This window comes from Hemiscyllium ocellatum, chromosome 23, assembly GCF_020745735.1.
Source record: "Hemiscyllium ocellatum isolate sHemOce1 chromosome 23, sHemOce1.pat.X.cur, whole genome shotgun sequence".
NCBI lineage: Eukaryota > Metazoa > Chordata > Chondrichthyes > Orectolobiformes > Hemiscylliidae > Hemiscyllium > Hemiscyllium ocellatum.
Window position 1 is genome coordinate 46,750,558 of NC_083423.1, and position 21,595 is coordinate 46,772,152.

General features: G+C 43.7%; 1 protein-coding gene across 3 annotated transcripts in view; it reads left to right on the forward strand.

The window, feature by feature from the left end:
- ptpro (protein tyrosine phosphatase receptor type O) overlaps positions 1–21,595 on the forward strand; it is an 80,748-nt gene that overhangs the window by 5,622 nt on the left and 53,531 nt on the right. For all 3 annotated transcript variants that reach the window (XM_060843204.1, XM_060843205.1, XM_060843206.1), the window contains exons 3-6: positions 8,440–8,636; positions 12,065–12,185; positions 14,137–14,330; positions 20,030–20,141. In XM_060843204.1, coding sequence (XP_060699187.1) covers positions 8,440–8,636; positions 12,065–12,185; positions 14,137–14,330; positions 20,030–20,141 — 624 coding nt within the window. The remainder of the gene's footprint in view (positions 1–8,439; positions 8,637–12,064; positions 12,186–14,136; positions 14,331–20,029; positions 20,142–21,595) is intronic.

Below are 21,595 nucleotides of genomic sequence, written 5' to 3' on the forward strand. Positions count from 1 at the left end.
AGATAGCTACCCCAGAGAGGTAAGACCAGCAGCAAATGGACACTGGTAACCTCATAAACTGTTAAAATGGGGATAAAAATTGCCAATGTTAATGTGCGTAGCATCAAATTGGCTACGCAATGTGTTTCTACGATGACCTTCCTGGCCAACGTTAAAGCCGATGTCCTGTTTCTGCAGGAGTGTGGGATACCGCACCTCAGCAGCTACAGGAGGTGGTCGAGCTTGTGGGCCCATGGGCCGTCAGTTTGGTCGGGAGGCAATGATAGCCGCGCCTCCGGCCTGGGTAGCCTGTTGCGAGGAGGCAACTTCACCATCTCTGAGGTTAAGGAGGTGGTGGTCAGGTGCCTCCTCGTCACTGATGTTATATACAGGAATGCTCCCCTGAGACTGATTAATGTGTACGCCCCAGTGGGTAAGAGCGAATGGTTGGCCGTCCTGCAGCAGCTTCCACTGTTGCTGGCTACGTCCAGGCCGGTCATTCTGGCCGGAGACTTCAACTGTATCATTGATGCAGATGGACGATCCGGCGGGGGGGACAGTAAACTGGATACCATGTCCAGAGCCTGATGGACACGGTAAAAGATGCCAAGCTGCAAGACATCTTCAGCACCCCTGCAGATGGAGCGCAGCGTAGATACACCTGGTGACGGGCAGACAGGTCTATCTCCTCAAGGATAGATTACCTGTTTGTGTCCCGAACATTCTCGGTCAGATCCACCGACATCAAGCCAGTGTTCTTTTCTGACCACTGCCTCCTGCTGGCCAACTGTCACCTACAGGATGAGCAGCGGCTGGTAAGGGAACGTGGAAGCTGAACACAAAACTGTTGACGCCGGGAAACATTGAGGAGCTCAAGAGGGACTACGCAGGTTGGAGAACCGTGAAGCCCCTCTCTGAGTCCCCAGCAGACTGGTGGAAAACAGTAAAAGGGAACATCAAGAAGTTCTTCATCCTCAAAGGTGTTCAGGAAGTGAGAGAGAGAGAGGCAGGGAAAACTGTCCCAGCTCCAGGAAAGTATGCAGAACCTGCTCCTGCTGCAGACGATGGGGGTCGATGTCACGGAGGACCTCAAGGAGGTGAAGGGTCAGCAAGCCTCGCTCTTTGCCTCGGAGGCCTCCAAGATAATCTTCCGGTCCAGAGTCCACTGGGTGGAGCAGGATGAGACGTGCTTACGTTTCTTCTTCCAGAAGGTGCACAAAGAGAGCTCTGTGCTCAGCAGCCTGAAGGAAGAAGATGGCTCGATAACGTCATCTCAGGCTGACGTCATGAGGATCAGCAAATCCTTCTATGCCAGTCTGTATGACACAAAGCCAACCGACAGCGTGGCCTCCCAGTCGTTCCTGTCCTCTATCACGATAGAACACGGGAGAAGCTGGACCAGCCGCTATCTCTGGACAAGCTGACCAAGGCCCTCGAGTCCTTCGAAAAGAATAAAACTCCCGGAAGTGACGGCTTACCGGTCGAGCTCTATTCTGCTCTGTGGGACTTGATTGGCCAGGACCTGCTGGAGGTGTATGTCAGTATGCTTCGGGCAGGTACCATGAGTGAATCCATGAGGAAAGGCATCATCTCCCTCATCTACAAGTGGAAGGGGGAGAGGGAGGAAATCAGAAATTGGAGACCAATCTCACTATTAAATGCGGATTACAAAATCTTGGCAAAGGTCATCACCAACCGGGTCAGGTCTGCTCTGGGGTCGGTGATTCACCCTGACCAAACCTGTGCTGTGCCGGGCAGGAAGGTCGCTGAGAGTCTCGCACTCCTCAGGGATACGATCGCCTACGTGCAGGACGGGGGTTGGACACCTGCCTCATCAGCCTGGACCAGGAGAAAGCCTTTGACAGGATATCCATACGTATATGAGAAATGTTCTCTCCAAAATGAGCTTTGGGGAGGGAATCTGCAATTGGATCAGACTGCTCTACACCAACATTGTCAGTACAGTCTCAATCAATGGGCGGAGTCAGATAGCTTCCCAGTCAGATCTGGAGTCAGGCAGGGCTGCCCTCTCTCTCCTGCCTTGTTTATGTGCTGCATAGAGCCATTTGCCGAGTCCATCAGGAAGGATGTGAGCCTGAGAGGGGTGACTATTCCTGGCAGTGGGGTCCTGCTGGTTAAGGCCTCCCTGTACATGGATGGTGTCACCATTTTCTGCTCGGATCTGCTGTCCGTGCACAGACTCTTGTGTATATGTGACCAGTTCGAACTGGGCCTGGCCTCGCTGCCGCGGAACGCTCTGAGTAGTTGGACCGTTCCATATCACCTGTCCTTCGTGGAGAAGTTTATGAAGAAAAACACCTTTGACCACAAGTCCATCAGGAAGTGATCAGCACGTAGTGTCCTTGAGACCCTTCGGGAAAAGGAGAGGGCGGATCCTATCGAGCGGTTCCCTGAGCAGACTGTCAAAGTCATTTGGCAGAATGCCTCATCGCCAGAACTTTCCAACAAACCCCAAGACATGATTTGGCAGGTGGTGAGAAGTCTGTGCCTGTGAGATCCTTTATGCACGCCCGGACTCTCAGCCGCACCGCACGCTGCCCTCGAAGCGGCTGCGGGAGACAGAGACTGTCACACACCTCCTTCTGGAATGTGCCTATGCAGAAGAAGTCTGGAGAGGAATGCACTGGTGTTTGTCAAGGTTCGTCCGGAGCAGCGCCGTGACGCGGGACTCCGTGCTCTACAGTCTGTTCCCTGGGATGCACACTGAAACGACCATCAACTGTGCCTGGAGGATCATCAACTCGGTGAAGGACGCTCTTTGGTCTGTCCGAAACCTGTTGATCTTCCAGCTGAAGGAGTTGACCCCGACTGAGTGTTGCGGACTGGCACATTCCAAAGTCCAGGACTACATGTTGAGGGACGCGCTGAAGCTTGGGGCAGCTGCCGCCAAGGCGTGGTGGGGAAAGACCATTGTGTAACGTCTGACTGCTAAGAAGAACATCGGGCCCACGCAGTAAGTGGGCTCCACTGAAGCCTCAGCTAAGTATATGGATGCTAAACTTACAGACCTGTATATACGAATGATTAATTCCGATCTCTGTACGTAAAGAAATAGAATGTAAACGTATGTATGGCACCACCAATTGTACAGATCATCAAAATATTTTATGAATAAAGTATATTTTTGAAATATAAAACAAAATCAATACACTACTGCATTTCTGAGAAGGGAGATATTGTCATCAACTGGACCCTCATTCAAATTTGAGGCACTTTTAGAATATTGTGTTCAATTCTGGTCTCCCTGCTATAGGAAAGATGTTGTGAAACTTGAAAGAGTTCAGAAAAGATTCATAAGGATGTTGTCAGGGTTGGAGGGTTTTGATCTCTAGGGAGAGGCTGAATAGACTGGGGTTATTTTCCCTGCTGCATCGCAGGCTGAGGGAAGACCTTATAGAGGCTTATTAAATCGTGAGTGACATGGTTAGGATAAATAACCAAGGTATTTTCTGCAGGGTAGGGAAGTCCAAAACTAGAGGGTATAGGTTTAAGGTGAGCAGGAAAAGATGTTAAAGGGACTTAAGGGGCACTCAGAGGGTGGTGCGTGTATGGAATGAGCTGCCAGAGGAAGCGGTGGAGGCTGGTACAATAACTGCATTTAACAGATGTCTGGATGGGTATATGAATAGGAAGGGTTTAGAGGGATATGGGCTAAGTGCTGGTAAATGGGACGAGATTAATTTCGGATACCTGGTCAGCATGGACAAGCTGGACCGAAGGGTCTGTTTCCGTGCTGTACATCTCTGACTCTTTGACACTGGGAGAGGATATGCAGACAATCAGGAAGGAAAGGTTCATATCAAAGCCTTTAATGATCGCAGTCCTGAGTAACCCATGTAGCTAGTTCTTGCAGGAGCTATCTCCAGTATGGAGAGCAGCTGCCTCATGGCTCTTCCCAGTTTGCCTATCTGGAACAGACCACTCTGTGTGAGGTAAGATTCATGGCACCTCCTGTGCATTCTTATTTTGCTGTCATTCTTTAAGACTCTTGCTCACACAAAACATATTTAAGAAACTGCTAACAAAGATCAAGTCATCCCAAGCAACAGTATTATGCGAGAAAATAGCTGTCCATGGTCAGAGCAATGCAATTTAGTGGGCATACTGTTTCTGTTAGTGTTACTCCTTTCACACTGAGCTGCACTGTCCAAGGTTAAGTTTACTTTGAATATTGTGAAAAGGAGTAAATCCAGCTCTGCTGATTGGCTGTCGGAGTGAAGGATTCCCATTGGGGTTGGAATGGAAACACTTTCTGCACTATTGATGCTAATGTTGTTATACCTCTAAGAGCAGGACTTCCAACTAATTGTCAGTTTTCCTCATTGAAGGTTGAGTTTCACATTTACTACAGTATTGCCTGACACTTGTATTTTTCAACCTGCCATATTACAGCACAGAAAGAGGGCCTTTGGCCCATCATGTCGTAATAGTCCATCAAACACTTATCTGTTCTAATCCCATTTCCCATCACCTGGCTCATACCATTGTAGGATGCTCGTTGGATGCTGCCTGAACTGCTGTGCTCTTCCAGCACCACTGATCCAGAATCTGGTTTCCAGCATCTGCAGTCATTGTTTTTTTACCATACCATTGTATGCTATGGCATTTCAAGTGTTCATCTAAATACTTATAAAATGTTGTAGTGGTTCTACCACCCTTGCAGATTGAGAGTTTCAATCATCTCCAGCCTCTGGATAAAACACTTCTTCTTTAAATCCTCTTTAAACTTCCCACCCTGACCTTAAATATTTGCCTCCTGATAACTGACCCTTATACTAAGGAGAGAAGTTTAAACCTATCACCTTCAAATTGCCGCTCATAATTTTGTAGATCTCTATCAGGTCCCTCCGGCCCCCTTTGCTTCAAGGAAAACAACCCTAGCCTATGTTGTTTCTCTTCAAAGCTGAAATGTTCCTGCCCAGGCAGCATCCTCCATCCCTTCCAGTGCAATCAGGTCCTCTTCTGCCCTGGTTCTGACTCTGGAGCATACATGTGGCATTCTCGGTAGGCAGAGACATCTCTGTGCCTTCCCTGTGGAGAAAGAGAAGGAAAGAATGGAATTGTAGCTTGGGTTGGAGAATGAAGCAGTTGAGAGTGCCCCAGCAAAATGCTATCTTCTAATAGATGTGATTAGCAGCAGATTTGCCAAGGACCTCTTGGGGGAGGTCTGCCTCCCAAATGTGATTGTCCAGGTTGTTACTGTGTAGCTTTGCTTCTATCACTGTCTATCACTATAGAAGTATGTACTGGTCCTGAATTGTTTGTAGCACCAGACCTGTACAGCATCAATGAGGAAGCAAGTTGAAGTGTGCAGTGAAGAAAGGGAAATGCTCTTCAACCTTGCCTTATCTCCTTTGGTCATCTTTGGGCATTTTTGTGTGTTCTTTGCTGAGAGGAGGCAGGTAAGATATCCAGCCCAACATTACCTGAAGGGGTGCGGCTGAACCACAGAAGGTTAGCAGCTTCAGCAAGTAGTCAGGGATGTTAGAGTTTATTGCGAGGGGAACTGAATGCAAGATTATGAATGTGCATTATTGAGCATTACTGAGCACACAAAGTGGTCACTGCACTTAGAGAAGAATGTTAATGTGTTTGAAGCATTGCAGAAAAGCTTTACTAGATTAATACATAGAATGAGTAAATCGCCTTATGAGGAAAGGCAAGACAGATTGGACCTATATCGTCTGGAGTTTAAAAGTATCAGAGATAACAACAACTGGTATATAAGATCTTGAGGGGACAAAGTGGGACAATCTAGAACCAGGGATCATGGTGTAAAAATAAGGGAGTGCCCATTTGAGATGAGGAAACATTTTTTTTCCCTGAGGGCTGAGGGTCTTTGGAATTCCCCTCCTCAAAAGGTAGTGGATGCAGAATATTCAAACTTTTTTTGAGACTGAGATAGATTCTCGATGACCAAGGGAATGAAAGATTATCAGGGATACGCTGGAATGCAGAGGTGATGTTAAAATCAGACCGGCCATGATTTTATTGAGTGGCTTAGCAGCCTCAAAGGGTAGAGTGGCCTATTCTTATTCCTTGTTCATATGATCTTCCTGAATGCTTGCTTCTGCCATAAGTGGATGTCCATCAGTGGGTGCCCTTTATTCTACACCTTCCAATGAGTTTGCGGGTCATCAGCTCGCATTCTTTTCCCCTCTTTCTTCTTTTCCTGAAGGTGGAGTCACTGCCCAGTCTTAAATCCCATTTCCTGCACATGGTTGTGGTAAAAGGAACTTCCTTTGAGATGTGTATGAGTAATACTGAGGACATTGATGTTGAGGAGTACACATCTGCATCAATTCCTTGAGTCCTCCTTGTCTGACGGAAATTGTGGTTTTGAAAGAGGCTGGACCGCTATAGAATGGAAGATTTCTGGCCCATGAGCTGTTCATTGTACTTCTAAAACATAATAAAAGCAGAATTTTCAGTACTTCCTGTGTGAAATTAAATCACCCCAGAAACTTGTATGTGTATCCCTCTGCTTATGAGTAGCCAGTGAAGAAACTCTGCAGCTTCTCCTCCCAATTATTACACATACCCATGCTCTACGACTCCAGGACATCACAGTGTTGTTAAGGTCCTGAGCTTCCCCTTTAATGGCTACAGCAGCCCTTTAAGAGATTCAGACTTGCCCAGAGATGTGCATACCTCTCCCATCTTTTGATTATTTTGACCAGTTCGGAATGAAGGTAAAGAATCTAAACTTCAGAAGCTGCTGAAGCCTATTTACAACATCCACAACTGTATAACAGTCTACTCATTACATGGGTGGCAGAAGGGGTGTTTCCTGAAATGGTAAAACAACTAATTATGCGTATGTAGGAATGTCCAAACGGTGTACATGATTGATTGTCATTAACTGAGTCAGTGTAGAATTTGTTGAATCCTAATGGAGAGAAGCAGGGCAGCAGAGATGAATCGCAAAACATAACGTAATGGAAAGCACAATCACTGTAACATATACCATCTGTTGATTCTCTCAAAGCTATATCCATTTTCCTTTAAATTGAACTTTGCAAGATGGAAACATTACCTCGAATGAAGATGTGGCACATAACAAAATGTGCCACAATGTTGGCGAGAGTATTTTCCATTAAATTCTTCACAGCTTTCAACTTTCTCTTTTGTTTCTCTTTTGCTTTCTTTATGTTGTCTGTTCCACTTTCTGTTATTTTTGCGTTTTTTTCTGTCTCTTTTGGTTTCTTGCTGACTTTCACTCAAGGGACAGAATCCTGTGCCCTCGCTCCTGGTGGGTTTCATGGCAGGGTGTGTTTAATCAGATGGCAGGTTGCATAATTAATGCCATCTTAAGGGCCTCATCCTATCCTGGCTTGTATTAACTCTGTCTCCAACTCATCCTACACAGATGCATGTTTGCTCACAGCCTCCTGGGGTTCAGATTGGCAGCTCCTTATTCAAAGGTCTTTGGTGGTTTGATCTAAGGACCCTGCATTAAAAAGTCACTGGAGGGGGGTCCCGTTGAGAGAGACCCTCCTGCACTCACTGCCAACCTACTTCCTCAGGGACCCCCATCCTGCCTTCATTCACCTATAGCCCATGTCCTGGGGTCATGGGTGGGTGAACTGCAGCAGCAGCTACCAGTTACACCAAGGCACTGCTGAGTGCAGGTGATCAGCTGCAGTCCTTGGCTTCTGTCCATGTGGTGTCTGAGCCTGGGGAAGGCTCTTTACTCTTCTCTTGCGGGCTTGAGTATGACAAGCTGCAGCAAGCCTCCTCAAAGAGAGGTCCTTCACGACCATCACAAGCTGTCCAACTTATACCATGATCCTCACAAGATTCTGTCCAGGTGCTCTACATTTTCTTTCTTGTGCTTTTGAGACGGCCTGGCAGATGGGAAGTGTTTAAATAGCTCCATGGTCATATTCTTTAGTATCCACTTGGTGTCAGCAACAGCTTAGGTTGTGAATTGAAGTCCAAGTATATAATCTAAAATGACACAGCAGTGCTCTACAGAGAGAGTGCTGCATTGTCAGAAGTCCTTTCTTCTTCAGTTGTAATGTTAAATGCAGGCTTTATTTGCACACTGGAGTGAATGTAAAGCGAGCGCTCCTTGTATTTTAATAAATCAGTATCGTCAAAAACAGATTATCTGGTTGCTCACTTAGCATGTGTTCCTGCACAATAGTCACTGTGCTGCAAAAGAATTTGTTGATTGTAAAAGGCTCTTGAATTCCCTCATAAAAATGTAATATGGTTATTTGTAAATACATTATCTTTTTTGTTATTTTTCAGTTACCCTTGCGTTTACTCAAACTGATTCACGTTCTGCCAAGGCATTTGATTTACCATGGTAGAAACATCAAAAACTAACCATGCCCTGCAGCTACATTTACGGCCACTCGGTTATATTCTTCCCAAGTCCGGTGCTATTTCTCTTTTCATGGAAGATTACTTGACATGTTTTTCTTTTTGAAGGTTCCTTTGGGAAGTGGTTTAAGGAGATCACTGAAAGCCCTCAGAACATCGCTGTGAAGGTGCTGAATTCTATTACAGCCCACGTATCCTGGACTCACTCACAAGACAACAACTACGATAGTATTGTGTCAATCGTATCTCTGTCTTGTCAGCAGCAATTAGAGGGCCAGAGAATTGAGTCCCGTTATTGCTACAAGGTATTGGCTACTGTTACCTATGGATGCACATTAAATAAAATGGAACCATATGCTGTGATATTGTTTATTAATTCAAATGATTTAAGTATGAAAGCCACCTCAAATTTTCCCCACTGCCATCAGCACTATTTAGGTTTCCATCTCTCCATTTTTCATTTTCCGTACACAATATTTCATTTCTTCATTATGAATGAAAGTAGACAAGATATTCTTGCCTTGTGTGCAATCCAATATGCAGTCCAATTTATTCTTTCCTTCCTCTGTTCTTTGTCAAATTTATGCTCTGACCTTTGCAACTGTGATCCAGAACTCTTAGTACAAAGTTGTGCCCTACCACAGAGTGCAGAAACAGTATTTATATTGTTAGGCACGGAAGAGGATGCTGCCATAATCATAGTGAAAGAAGAGGCAGTAGTGATACTGATCAGATTAAAAGTTCATAGAGTGGCTATTAAATATCCAGGACGGTCATAAAGCACTATCCTTAGGTACTGAGGGAAATGGGAGTAAACGTTATAGAGGCACTGGCCATTATTTTCCAATCCTCCTCACTCACAGGGGTCCTCCCAATGGACTCAAGAATTGTAAATGTTCAAGAAAGGATGTAAGGATAAGTTAACAATTCTGTGCCAGTCAGCTTGGCATCAGTGGTGAGAAAGTGTTTAGAAATAGGTTTGCACTGGATTATTAACAGCCAGTTGGACAAATATGGATTAAATAAGGAAAGTCAGCATGGATTTGTTTGACGGACTAGGAGAAAGTGAGGACTGCAGATGCTGAAGACCAGAGGCGAGAGTGTTGTGCTGGAAACATACGGCAGGTCAGGCAGCATCCAAGGAGCAGGAGAATCGACCTTTCAGGCATAAGTCATTCATCAGGAATGAGGCTCATGGGCCAGGGGGACGGAGAGATAAATGGGAAAAGGGGTGGGGCTGGGGAGAAGGTAGCCAGGAATGTGGTAGGTAGATGAAGGTGGGGGAGAAGGTGATAGGTCAGAAAGGAGGGTGGAGCAGATAGATAGGAAAGATGATGGACAGATCAAGAGAGTGGTACCGAGTTGGAGGCTTGGGAATGGGATAAAGTGGGGAAGGGGAAATGAGGAAACTGGTGAAATCCACATTGATCCCGTGTGGTTGCAGGGTTCCAAGGCGGAAAATGAGGCGTTCTTCCTCCATGCGTTGAGTGGTTAGGATTTGGCGATGGGGGAGGCCCAGCACCTGCATATCCTTGGTGAAGTGGGAGCGGGAGTTGAAGTGTTCAGCCACAGGGCGGTGGGGTTGGTTGGTGCAGGTATCCCAGAGATGCTCTCTGAACTGTTTTTTCCCAGAGGTGTTCTCTGAAACTTTTCCACTCAACTCATTCATGGGATGAAAGGCTTCTCTGATTGAGCAGTTTACAACTCCATCTATTGAAGTTGAGAACAATGATCGATGATTTTATCGAAGCAGAAGATCATGAGGGACACGGATAGAGTGAAGACTGAGAGGATGTTTGGTGTTGTGTTAGGGGAACGTGTGAGACCTAAAACCAGGGGGCATGCTTTAAGAATAAGAGGCCTCCATTTTATGACTGAGATATGGTGAACTGTTTTTCTCTGAGGGAATGTGGAATTCTTTTCCCCAAAAGATAATGGAGACTGGGTCTTTCTTTAACTCACTTTGAATAAACAGTTTTTTGATAGATAAGGGAGTTGGAGGTTCTGAGGTGCAGAGAAGAAGTGGAGCAGAACACAACTCAATCAGCCCTGATGTTACTGAATAACCTGTTTCCAATCCTGTGTTCTAGACCTGTCTTTGGGCCCTAACCGAGCTGGGACATGCTGAGATCCTCTTATCAATTGCTTCCGGTGAAATTCTGTCCCGCTTTCTGTTTGTGTGTCTTGGTCTGTTAAATGTGAGTGATATAATTTCCAGTTCTTTTTCTCAGAGGTCGGTAAATGGGGTGCAAATCAATATGTTTACTGATGGAGTTCTGGTTTGAATGCCAGGTCTCTAGGAATTCCTGTGCATGTCTCTGCTTAGCCTGTCCTTGGATGGATGTGTTGTCCCAGTCAAAGTGGTGTCCTTCATCTGTGTGTAAGGGTACTAGGGATGTTTGGTCATGTCTTTTGGTGGCTATTTGGTGCCCGTGTATCCTGGTGGCTAGTTTCCCGTCTGTCTGTCAAATGTAGTGTTTGTTGCAGTTCTTGCAGGGTATTTTGTAAATGATATTCGTTGTTGGTATGGTGTCCTTTTGGTTCATCAGTAGCTGTTTCAGTGTGTTGGTAGGTTTGTGGGCTACCATGATGCCAAGGGGTCGGAGTAGTCTGGTGGTCGTCTCTGAGATGTCTTTGATGTACAGTAGCGTGGCTAGAGTTTCTGGCTGTGTTGTGTCTTATTGTTTGGGTTTGTTGTTTAAAAATAGGAGGACTGTGTACATTGGGTACCTGTTGTTCTTGAATATGCTGTATAAGGTATTTTTTTTCTTCTGTTGCTCGTAGTTCCTGGGTGCTGCAGTGTGTTTTGGCCCATTTAAATAATGTCCTGATGCAGCTTGTGGGTGTAGGAATGATTGCTGTTGTAGATGAGTGTATGTGGCTTTCCTAAAAATGCTGGTCTGCAATTCTCCATTGTTTGTTCAATTAGATGTCTACAGTCCTTTGTAGACTATGGCTACTACATGTAGACCACATGTCTTACTAGCGACTGTTTCATTAAGTGAATCTTTCTAGATTTACACTAAGGTACCACAACTTAATAAGCTAATTCCTTAACTTGTAGTGTAAACCATCAGCCATGTAATAGGTGGGTCTAGTGTTGCGACTAAACACACATTCCAGCCCTTCCTACAGTACTTTAAGCTGGATCAAATAATTGATCTCTGCTCTCGACGAGAATCTATTCACTGGCCCACTGACTGTTGAAATGAGAGGCCTTTTCATTAAGAACTAGTGGCTGCATAATGTTGTAATGCCGACAGAATTTATTAGTTTAGCCCCAAGATATCATGTGCAAGACCATGTACATTGTTAATGTGTTTTTCATTATTCTAATTTATAACACGCAGGCATTTGCCAAAAATCATTTTGCAAGATGTGTTTTTGAAAACAGACTCGTTTACTTTGAACAATGAACTCGAGTATAAATGGCACCAAGCTGGAATTTTAATATTGCAGTTTCTAACACGTGAAAGGAACAATGAGATTGCCAGGGGAGACTTGTGTGTGTGTGTATGTGTGTGTATACACACAAGATTAAATATTAACATGCTGTAAATGAGTCAATCTCCATAAATAATACAGACCTGATCTGACTGTGAAGGGTAAAAAGGACTGATATCTCTGCAGTGACTGGACAATAATTGTTTTGGAAGTCTTAAGAGTCCTGAAATTGTTAGGGTATCAAAAGCAGAAAAATACTTGACTTTTGCAAATCTTTTTGCTTTATCAGGTAAATCTGAGCAGTAACATCATTGAAAACCTAATGCCAGGAGCGTATTACCAGGTTGTTGTCTACTTGAAAAATGGCCCTGCTGTTGGCCCTCCTTCTCTCCCAGTTACATTTGGTTTGAGTAAGTATTATGGAAACCATGACAGCACCTTGACAGTAGGCCCCAATGAGGCTGAACGTGAATAGAATTACCTCTTAAAACCATACAGATCCAAACAGTTGAACATCCTTTGCCATACAATCGCAGTGCAGATAAAAGCCCTTCAGCCCATCACATGTCTGTCGATTGAAAACAACCACCTAACTATTCTATTTGATTTCCTTTTTCCAGCAGTTGGCCCATACTCTTGTAGGCCTTGGCATTTGCAAGTGAACATCTAAGTATTTCTTAAATATTATGCAGGTTTCTGCCTCGACCAGCCTTACAGGAAGTGAGTTGCAGTTTGCCAGCACCCTCTGGGTGAAAACGTTTATCCTCTAAACTTCCTGTTCCTTACCATAAATCTACATCTCCTGGTCATTGAACCCTCCACCCAGAGGAAAGTCTCTTCCTGTCTATTCTAGGTAATCCCCCTCATAATTTAAACATCTGTCATGACCCCACACAATCTCCTCTGCTCTGAAGAAAATAGCCCCAGTTTATCCAATCTCCCTTCACAACTGAAACTCTCCAGGCCAGGCAACATCCTGGTTAATCTCCTACGCACCTTCTCCAGTGCAATCATATCCCTCCTTTTGATATGGATTCCGCAACTACACACAATACTCTTGCTGTGCTCTAAGTAATGTTTTGTATGGTTTTTCATGAGTAAGGTTTTATTTAATATTGAACAACACAGCACAAGGGGGAGAAAATGTCAAATATTTTGCTAATATCCAGCACAACATTGGCAATAGAAATCATGTCAGAACGTTTCTGCAGAATCCCTACTGCCTTCTGCATCACCCTTCTAGCATCTTTCATGACCTCTGGATATTATCAAAGTGTTTTCCAGTCAATGGAGTGTTTTTTGGTATATCACCACAGATGTAAAGGAACACTGTAAACAGAACAAGAAGGAATAGAGTGTTTCACTGAATCCCTTACCTTATAAATTCCAGAAGGGTATTACACCATGGACCAGTGTATAGGAAGGTCTGACAGCTGAGCATCTCCAGACCAAGCACCTCAATCTGTCCTGCACCAAAACCTTGAAGGGAACATTAATTAAAGAATTCATGCGACTGTTTTGTGGCCCCTAACTATCGTCCATCAAATCTGCATTTAGATAATGATGAAGCTGTGTGATTCAAAACTTCATTTATTTCATCCAGCTCCATAAAAGTGGCCATGCAAGTCGAAAGGGTGATAAAGAAGGCGTATGGCATGCTTGCCTTTATCGGTTGGGGAATTGAGTACTAGATGGGATTGCCATGTTGCAGCTTTCTATGACTTTGGTTAGTCCACATTTAGAGTATCGCATCCAATTATGGCCCCCATGGTACAGGAAGGATGTGGAGGCTTGGGAGAAGATGCTGCGTGGATTCGAGGGTATGAACTATAAGGAGAGGTTTGAAAAACTCAGGTTGTTTTCTCTGGAGTGGCAGATGCTGAGAATAAACTTGATAGAAATCTATGAAATTACGAGATGCATGGATAGGGTTGATGGTCACAAACTTTTTCCCAGAGTTGAAATATCCAACGCTAGGAGGGATGTGTAGGTGGGTATTTTAAATGAGATGTAAGAAGCAGGTTTTATTTTACACAGAGAGTGGTAGCAGTCTAGAATGCATTGGCAGGGTTGGTGGTGGAGGCAGATACAATAGGAGCATTTAAGGGACTTTTAGTTAAGCACTTGAATATGCAAGGAATGGAGGGATATAGTCCAAGGCAGAAGGGATTAATTTAACTTGGTGCCATGTTTGGCACAACACCATGGGCCGAACGGCCTGTTCTTGTGCTGTACTGTTCCATGTTCATTCATTATTAGGTCTCTGCTTTAGTTATGAATCAGAGGTTAATATTACTTCTCATAAAAGTCTCCTTAATAATGGACAGACTCCTAATTTTAAACCTATTCTTCTTTCCACAGAGCCATCAGGAGTGAAGAACCTGATATTATACCCTTTGGGCCCCACAGCAGTAGTGTTGACCTGGAGCAGACCTTACTCTGTGGTGTTTAAAAAGTACGTTGTGGAAATGTACCACCATGACCCGCTGAACCAAAACTCAAAATGGAAAACCATCCAAGATATTCCATTCACAATTGCCTTAACAACCTCGATGGTAATTCAATTCACCGTAATGATTACGTTTTGGGGACCATGAATTCATCAAGTTGGATTGTTGGGCTTCATCACTTGGATGTTGAAGCAATTGAGCAGATAGTCCACAGTTTGTAGAAGTTGCCTTTCTCTCCCCCCCCCCGCCCCAGTGAAATTAATGGGGTGAAAATCAGACAGTGTGGGTAAAGGTTGGATGATTCACTTGGTCATTTCATCTCCCAGAGGTAAAAATTTTTGTCTTCACCACATTGTCACATTTCACTGGTATATGTGAACCTTCACTCCTTATGTTCATAGTTGCTCAGATCAATTGGTAACATACCCAGGGAGTGAAAAGTGAACCCTTCTTTCATTGAGCTCATTAGTTGCTCTTGTTTTCAGTAGGTGATAGAATCAGTGTAACACCTGACTATAGTTTAGACTTTGGATTTAGACTTTAGAATATTTCAACAACAGGATCTGTGGCACAATGGATGTGTCCCTACCTCTAGATTAGAAGGTCACGTCCCATAAGGTGTGTCATATATGTCTGAAAATAACGAGAACATTTTAGCTAAGAAATTCTAATAGTGACGCACTGTGAACTTTGAGGAAGTGTTAGGTTCAACTATCTCCCTAAATAAATAAAATGTCATAAATAGTAAACATTTGATACTATTGCAGTAAACCACTTTTAATCTCACAAGAGAGTTCCTTCCTTCTCTCGCCTTCCTGAGAAGCCACTCGCTTAATTGTCATTCTAGCTGCAAACAAGTAGAGCAATATGGGGTGGTACGGTGGCTCAGTGGTTAGCCCTGCTGCCTCACAGTGTCAGGGACCCAGGTTTGATTCCACCCTCGGGCGACTATCTGTGTGAGGTTTGCACTTTTACCCCGTGTCTGCATGGGTTTCCTCCCGCAGTCAAAAGGCATGTAGGTTAGGTGAATGACCGTGGGAAATTCAGGGTTACTGGGTAGAATAGGGGGATGGGCCTAAGTGGAATGCACTTCAGGGGGTTGGTTTGGACTTGATGGATCAGATGACATCTTTTGCACGCTAGGGATTCTGTGAATATGTTTCCAACAGCCAATGTTTTTATTTTCTGAAAAGATGCTTGCATTTCACTTGAATAATTTTTCTGCTCTCCCTTGGACATTTGACTGAAATGATGGCAGGAATTTTAGCGATTTAGCCTGCCATGGGTGGATCAGTGACGCTAGAGGTTTGACACCTGAGAAATGCAAAAAACAGGGTTTCCCCACACTTTAAATCTGTGACGTGTGTCTGATAATGTTGACAGTTTCTGTGCCTGGAAGTCACCCTCAATAACCTGGATTTCTCATGAAGCAGAAACTCTCGTTGGTGAGGGTAAGGAGCATGCAGAAAGGCATTTTCTTGTGATCTTATGCTACTTGCCTCCTGGATCTCTCTGGAGCTAATGGGTTTCCTGATACCCAACTTTGCAGAGTTAAACTTATGAACTTACAAGTTCAGAACAGAAGTCGACCTTTCAGTTTCTCAAGCCTCTGCCTTTCATTAAGATGATGGTTGATCTGTTTCTGTCTCAAGTTCCACATTCCATCCACCCCCGATAACTTCAGATTCTTCAAGGCTAAGGAATCAATCTATTGCTGCCTTAAATATATTGACTGAGCCCCACCTGCATTGCCTCTGAGACAGAATTGCATACTTTCTCAATCCTCAGAGGGAAAAAAAATTCTGCTCATCTCTGACTGGAAAGGCTATCCCATATTTTAACACCATTGTTCCTGACTGACCCACAACAGGAACTCTGCTTTCCATGTGGACCTTGTCTAAACTATTCAAAATCTTGTACAATTCAAGTTCCCAATCACTCTCCAAAACGCCAGTGGAAATAGGCTTAATCTTTTCAAGCTATCGTCGTAAGACAGCACATTCATTCCAAGCATCAATCTCGTAAACTGCCTCCAACACATTTATATCCATGCTTAAATAAGGGAAAACAAAAATGCACACAGTGTTTGAGATGTAGTTCCATCAATTCCAGATACAACTAAGCTCTGAGATCCTTATTTTTATGTTCAATTTCTTTCATAATAAAGTACAGCACTGTAAGTCTTGCTGGATTTTGTGCACTAACATTTTATAATTTGTGCACTAGACCAGCTGGTTCCTACTGCACCTCGGAATTCTGTTTGAGTAAGTACTCTATTTGAGGGTTACTCTACTCTTTTATTCGTCCTACCGATGTGAACAGCTTCAAATTTTTCTACATTGTGCTCCATCTGCCAGATTTTTGCCCACTCATTCATCCTATAAATGTTCATCTCTAACCACCCTGTCCTTGTGCTGCCCTACTTACCTTTGCATTAACTGTAAATGTAGCTGCCATGTCTTTGCTCCTAAATCATTGATATCAACTGTGACAAGCTGAGGCTGCACCACGCCATTCATCATATCCTGCCAATCAGACAAAGACGCAAACATTCATATTCTGTTTTCTGCCAGTTTTCCATCCATGCTAACTGGTACGCAAATGCCAAGAGCTTTGATTTCCTACGATAACGTCACCACAGTCCAATGGGTTTGCTTTCTCAGTAGACAGAATAACTGGTGTTGATTTAGCCTGAGGGTTACCAAACCTTGGGTAAAGGATGGAATTGGGAAGATAGGATCTTGATGGTAACTCCAGTCAGTCTAAAAATTGAAGCCATGTTATTGGCATCACTCGACATTGCAAACTAGCCTTTCCACAATGAACTTTGATGTGGCAATGTAAAGTGTTCTTCAAAAAAGAAATGAGGACCAAGTCTCATTATAAGGTTTAAACTGGCAACCCACTTCCAGTGGCCTCTTCAGTGCCACATCTTTTAAGATCCAAAAGAACTGTGGGAGTTGTAAATCAGAAACAAAACAGAAATAGTTTGCAAAGCACGGCAGGTCTGTCAGCATCTGTAGAGAGACATCAGAGTTAACGTTTCCGGTCCGGTGACCTTTCCTCAGGACTGGACTCAAAATGTTACTTCTGATTTCTCTCCACAGACGCTGCTAGACCTGCTGAGTTTTTCCAGCAATTTCTGTTTTTGTTCTACATTTTTTAAAGCCAGACTTAGGCAGATTGAGTCCACAATTCAGATTAAAGTTCCTCCCTCCCATTCCCTGACCTCCCAAATATCATTATTGGCATATTTTGTGTATCTTAAAATACAGCAGCTCTTTACCATCTTTGTGTACCATGATAGAAATGACGATACAATACCAATCTACCCCAGTCTGGCTTTAAAAGATTCATCCCTGAAGTTATTTTAGTGAAAATAAATTGACTCCTCAACAAAACCTTCACATTCTTCTTCAGAGGTGTCTAGAATTAGTAACAATAATCACGATGGAACTAACTTTCTTCATATCATTTTATCAAACGTCATTGTTGTGTACTCCATGTCTCTGTTTGTAAAGGACATTGAAAGATCAATTTTTAGCAGGATAGACCTTTCAACCTTGGCTTTATCAGACAATTGCATGCTAGTGATGCAACTAGCTTCACTTCTTTGAACCTGACCCGATGTCCAAAAAATCTTTTTCAAGGACTCTTCTTGGGATTTTCTCAAGGATACTTTATAATATTCAGGACTGCTTTTTGGTTTTTGGGGGCTCCTTTTACATTCTCACAAACCCACTTATTTGATGATCAGGACACACGGCAACAATATCTATTATATCTGAGTTGAGTGGAGTGGCACAGCGGTTACCACTGCTGCCTCACAGTGCCAGGAACCCAGGCTCAATTCCAGTATTGGGCATCTGTCTGTTGGACGTTCTCCCCGTGTCTGTGTGGGTTTGTTCCGGGTGCCCAAGTTTCCTCCCACAGTCCAAAGATGTGTAAATTAGGTGGACTGGCCATGCTTAAAATAATTTAAAAATTGCCCTGTAGTGTCCAGGATGTTCAGGTTATATTGGCTCACCATGGTTAAAAATCTCAAATGGAGTTATGGGGTGGGGGGTGGATCTGGGTGGGATGTTCTTTGTAAGGTCAGTGCAGATTCAATGGGCTGAACGGCCTCTTTTTGCACTGTAGGGATGCTTTGATTCTATGTTTGGAGTTCTTAGATTCGCACAAAAACAGAATGAGAAGAGTTCATCAATGCCTTCTGTTATCAACACTCTATTAAACTTAAAGCCACAGCACAAGGAAAGCATTAATATCCTAGACATTACAGTATTTAAATTGTCACAGGACAAGAGGAAAAGATTAGCATATTTTTAAAAAAATCTGACGGATGCTTTTATACAAAATCCATCACCCTGACCTTACCTTCTACAGCTAGTGAGATCACAGCTAATGTGCTTATTGCTGATACACAACTCTGGAACATTTTAACCAGGTAGTTACTACTCCATTTACTGCACCTCGGATCACAAAACTGCAAATTAATTTAACAATTGACAGTGTTGATTTCTAAAGAATTCACTAAGTCCCTCTTCAAGCTGTTGCTCCTGGTCTCATGCAGCCTTAAGTCAGAGATTCCATGTTTGCTTTCAAGCAATTCATTATTCACAGTGAATTTGAGTTTTCCTTGCTCCCAGGTACTTGGATCAACCATTGACAGGTTCCATTCTTTACTCCCTCCTTTGCAGTGTCCTCCTATCCAGATGCCTTCCCCTGTAGGAGACAGTAGAGTCTAGACCACACCATCAGAAATCAATAAGGCCCATAACCAGGTGAACAGCCGTTCCCAAGGCCAGGAGCTGTGCCGAGAGCTATCCATGAGGCCAGAGCCATGCTGGTAGCAATCCAAGCAACTCTCTCATTGCAGCCCCTACCTTCTAATCACAGAGCAGTTCTGTTCCATGTTTGATGCTACAAGATTGACAACGTGAGAGAGAAGCTACTTGTGATTAGAGCAGCTCCACACAGATTCTTACTGTCTCAAATATGGGGATAGCCTTGTTCTGATTGGTCACTTAAGGCAAGGGCTACCATCCCTCTGCTGGGTATTGGGATGGAAGATGTAGTGGAGATAGTGAGGACTGCAGATGCTGGAAAATCAGAGTTGATAAAGTGTTGAGTTGCAAAAAGCATAGCAGGTCAAGCAGCATCAGAGGAGCAGGAGAGTTGGTGTTTCAGGTTGGAACCTCTCGTCAGCACCTTCCATGCTGAATAAACAGGTGAACCAGTCCACCAGTTAGGACCACAACTGTTGGCTAGAAAGGGAACAGGTAGTCAAGGAGGTAGGTTATCCTACAATCAAGGAAATAAAAAGTGTGTTTCATCTAGAGTCCAAATTGCGTGCAGTCAAGGTTAGGAATGCTAGTTTATGAATTCACTACTGTATATATTTAAAACATATATTTCTTTCTTCTGATATAGAATTGCCTGACTCTCACTGCAACATTCCTTGCAGCCAGCATAATCAACAGTTTACAGTGTTAGGTTCTCCTGTTAAACTTAGTTGTTCTGCTACAGTGTTTGTCAACACAAATTGGCTTTAGCGTGATTGACAGATAAGGGACACAGTTTCTAAAAGGCAAGCTTTTAAAACACGTGTTGGCTACAGCACGATTTGATCACCAACACTTTATGTGCTGTTTGTATGACGCGATTCGTGTATAGCGCAGGGCCCACAGAGGAATGTGACTATCATGCTGTAGAAGAAATGCATATCACATTTGGCTAAAATTTCACTATAATGTTAATTTTATTTTAAAAGAAGTCTTTTTGCCATTGTGTTTCATTGTCAGACTGTGACTAACTTGCAACCAGCCTCACGTTATGAGTTTCGTGTCACGATGGTGTCTTGGGGAGAGCCTGAAATGAGTTGTTGTGACCGATCTTTGATGAGCTACATAACAGGTAAGCGGAGGGTGCTTTACAGTTTCTTGTAGTGCAACAGGGGTGTGCAAGGCTGTTTTACACAATCCCACCCCTTTAGTTTGTTTCCATGCTCATCCATTGAATGGAAAATACTTCCAATGTTTTAAGTTGGGCATGTTTTTAGTTCCAGATATCTCTTACATTTTTCCACAAGTTACATGTTTTTATTTTAAGCTTCAGTTTTGAGTTGTCTTTATGATTTTGTGAAACCATGCATTAAATCCAAAAATTGATTTTGAATTTATGAGCCTGAAACCTGTAACTGATGCTGTTTCCTTTAAACAGTGTTTGAAGGCACATCCTTGTGCCTTGGGATTCCTGTCAAAGGTAGCTGCACATATGCATCACTCTACCATTAACATTCCAGCGCTGCTGAAATAGCAGCAAGCTGTCTGCAAAGCCACAGCAAGAACATGAACACTTCGTATTGAAGAGCATGCAGAATCATAGAATCACTACAGTGTGAACTCAGGCCTTTCGGCTCATTGAGTCCACAGCACGTCCCACCCAGACCGAACCCCGAGCCTCTCCCTGTTACCCTGCATTTCCCATGGCTAATTCATCTAGCCTGCACATCCCTGGACACTATGGGCAATTTAGCATGGCCGGTCCACCCAACCTGTACATCTTTGGACTGTCACCAATAGACTTCAGCATCAATCGGCAAATCCATCCAACAAAGGCCAGTGATCGGCAGTAGGCAGGAGTACCAGTGGGTGCCATATCTTAACCACTGGCAAAGCATCATTGCCAGTCACCTGGGCACTCAGCTGGCTGCTAACAAGCTAATAAACATAACCACTAGGTCACTGCTATGGAAGGAAATGCATCCATTCCACTCATCCATTTCTTAACCTTATTCTGGTTGCCACTTCTGGTTTTTCTTGCAACTGAAAAAACATGACTTCGTGCTTGGCTATCCATGTGGGAGATGTCACATTGCAATTCTCTACCACTGCTGCATTTCACTCAAGAATGTTACTTTAGCTCCCTACCTGCCGTTTGTCCATGAGCTTAGTATTCATCAGTCCTTTTGTTTCAACCTCTGATTTAAAACCCCTTCTCAGAATAATAGTGAATTTTTTATTCATTCATGGGATGAGGACATCACTAGCCAGGCCAGCATTTATTGCCCATAGGGAAGTTAAGAGTCAACCATATTACTATGGGTCTAGAGTCACATGTAGGCCAGACTGGGTAATGATGGCAGTTTCCATCTCTAAAGGACATTGGTGAACCAAGTGGGTTTTTCCTGACAATTGGCAATGGATTCAAGGTCATTATTAGATTCTTGGAGTGGGATTCGAACCCAGGTCCCTCGAATATTACCTGAGTCTCTGGATTAACAGTCCAGTGATAATACCACGAGGATACCATCTCCCAAACATTCCAAAATTTGGGATAGGCTTGCAGGATCACTTGTTTAGTTTTGC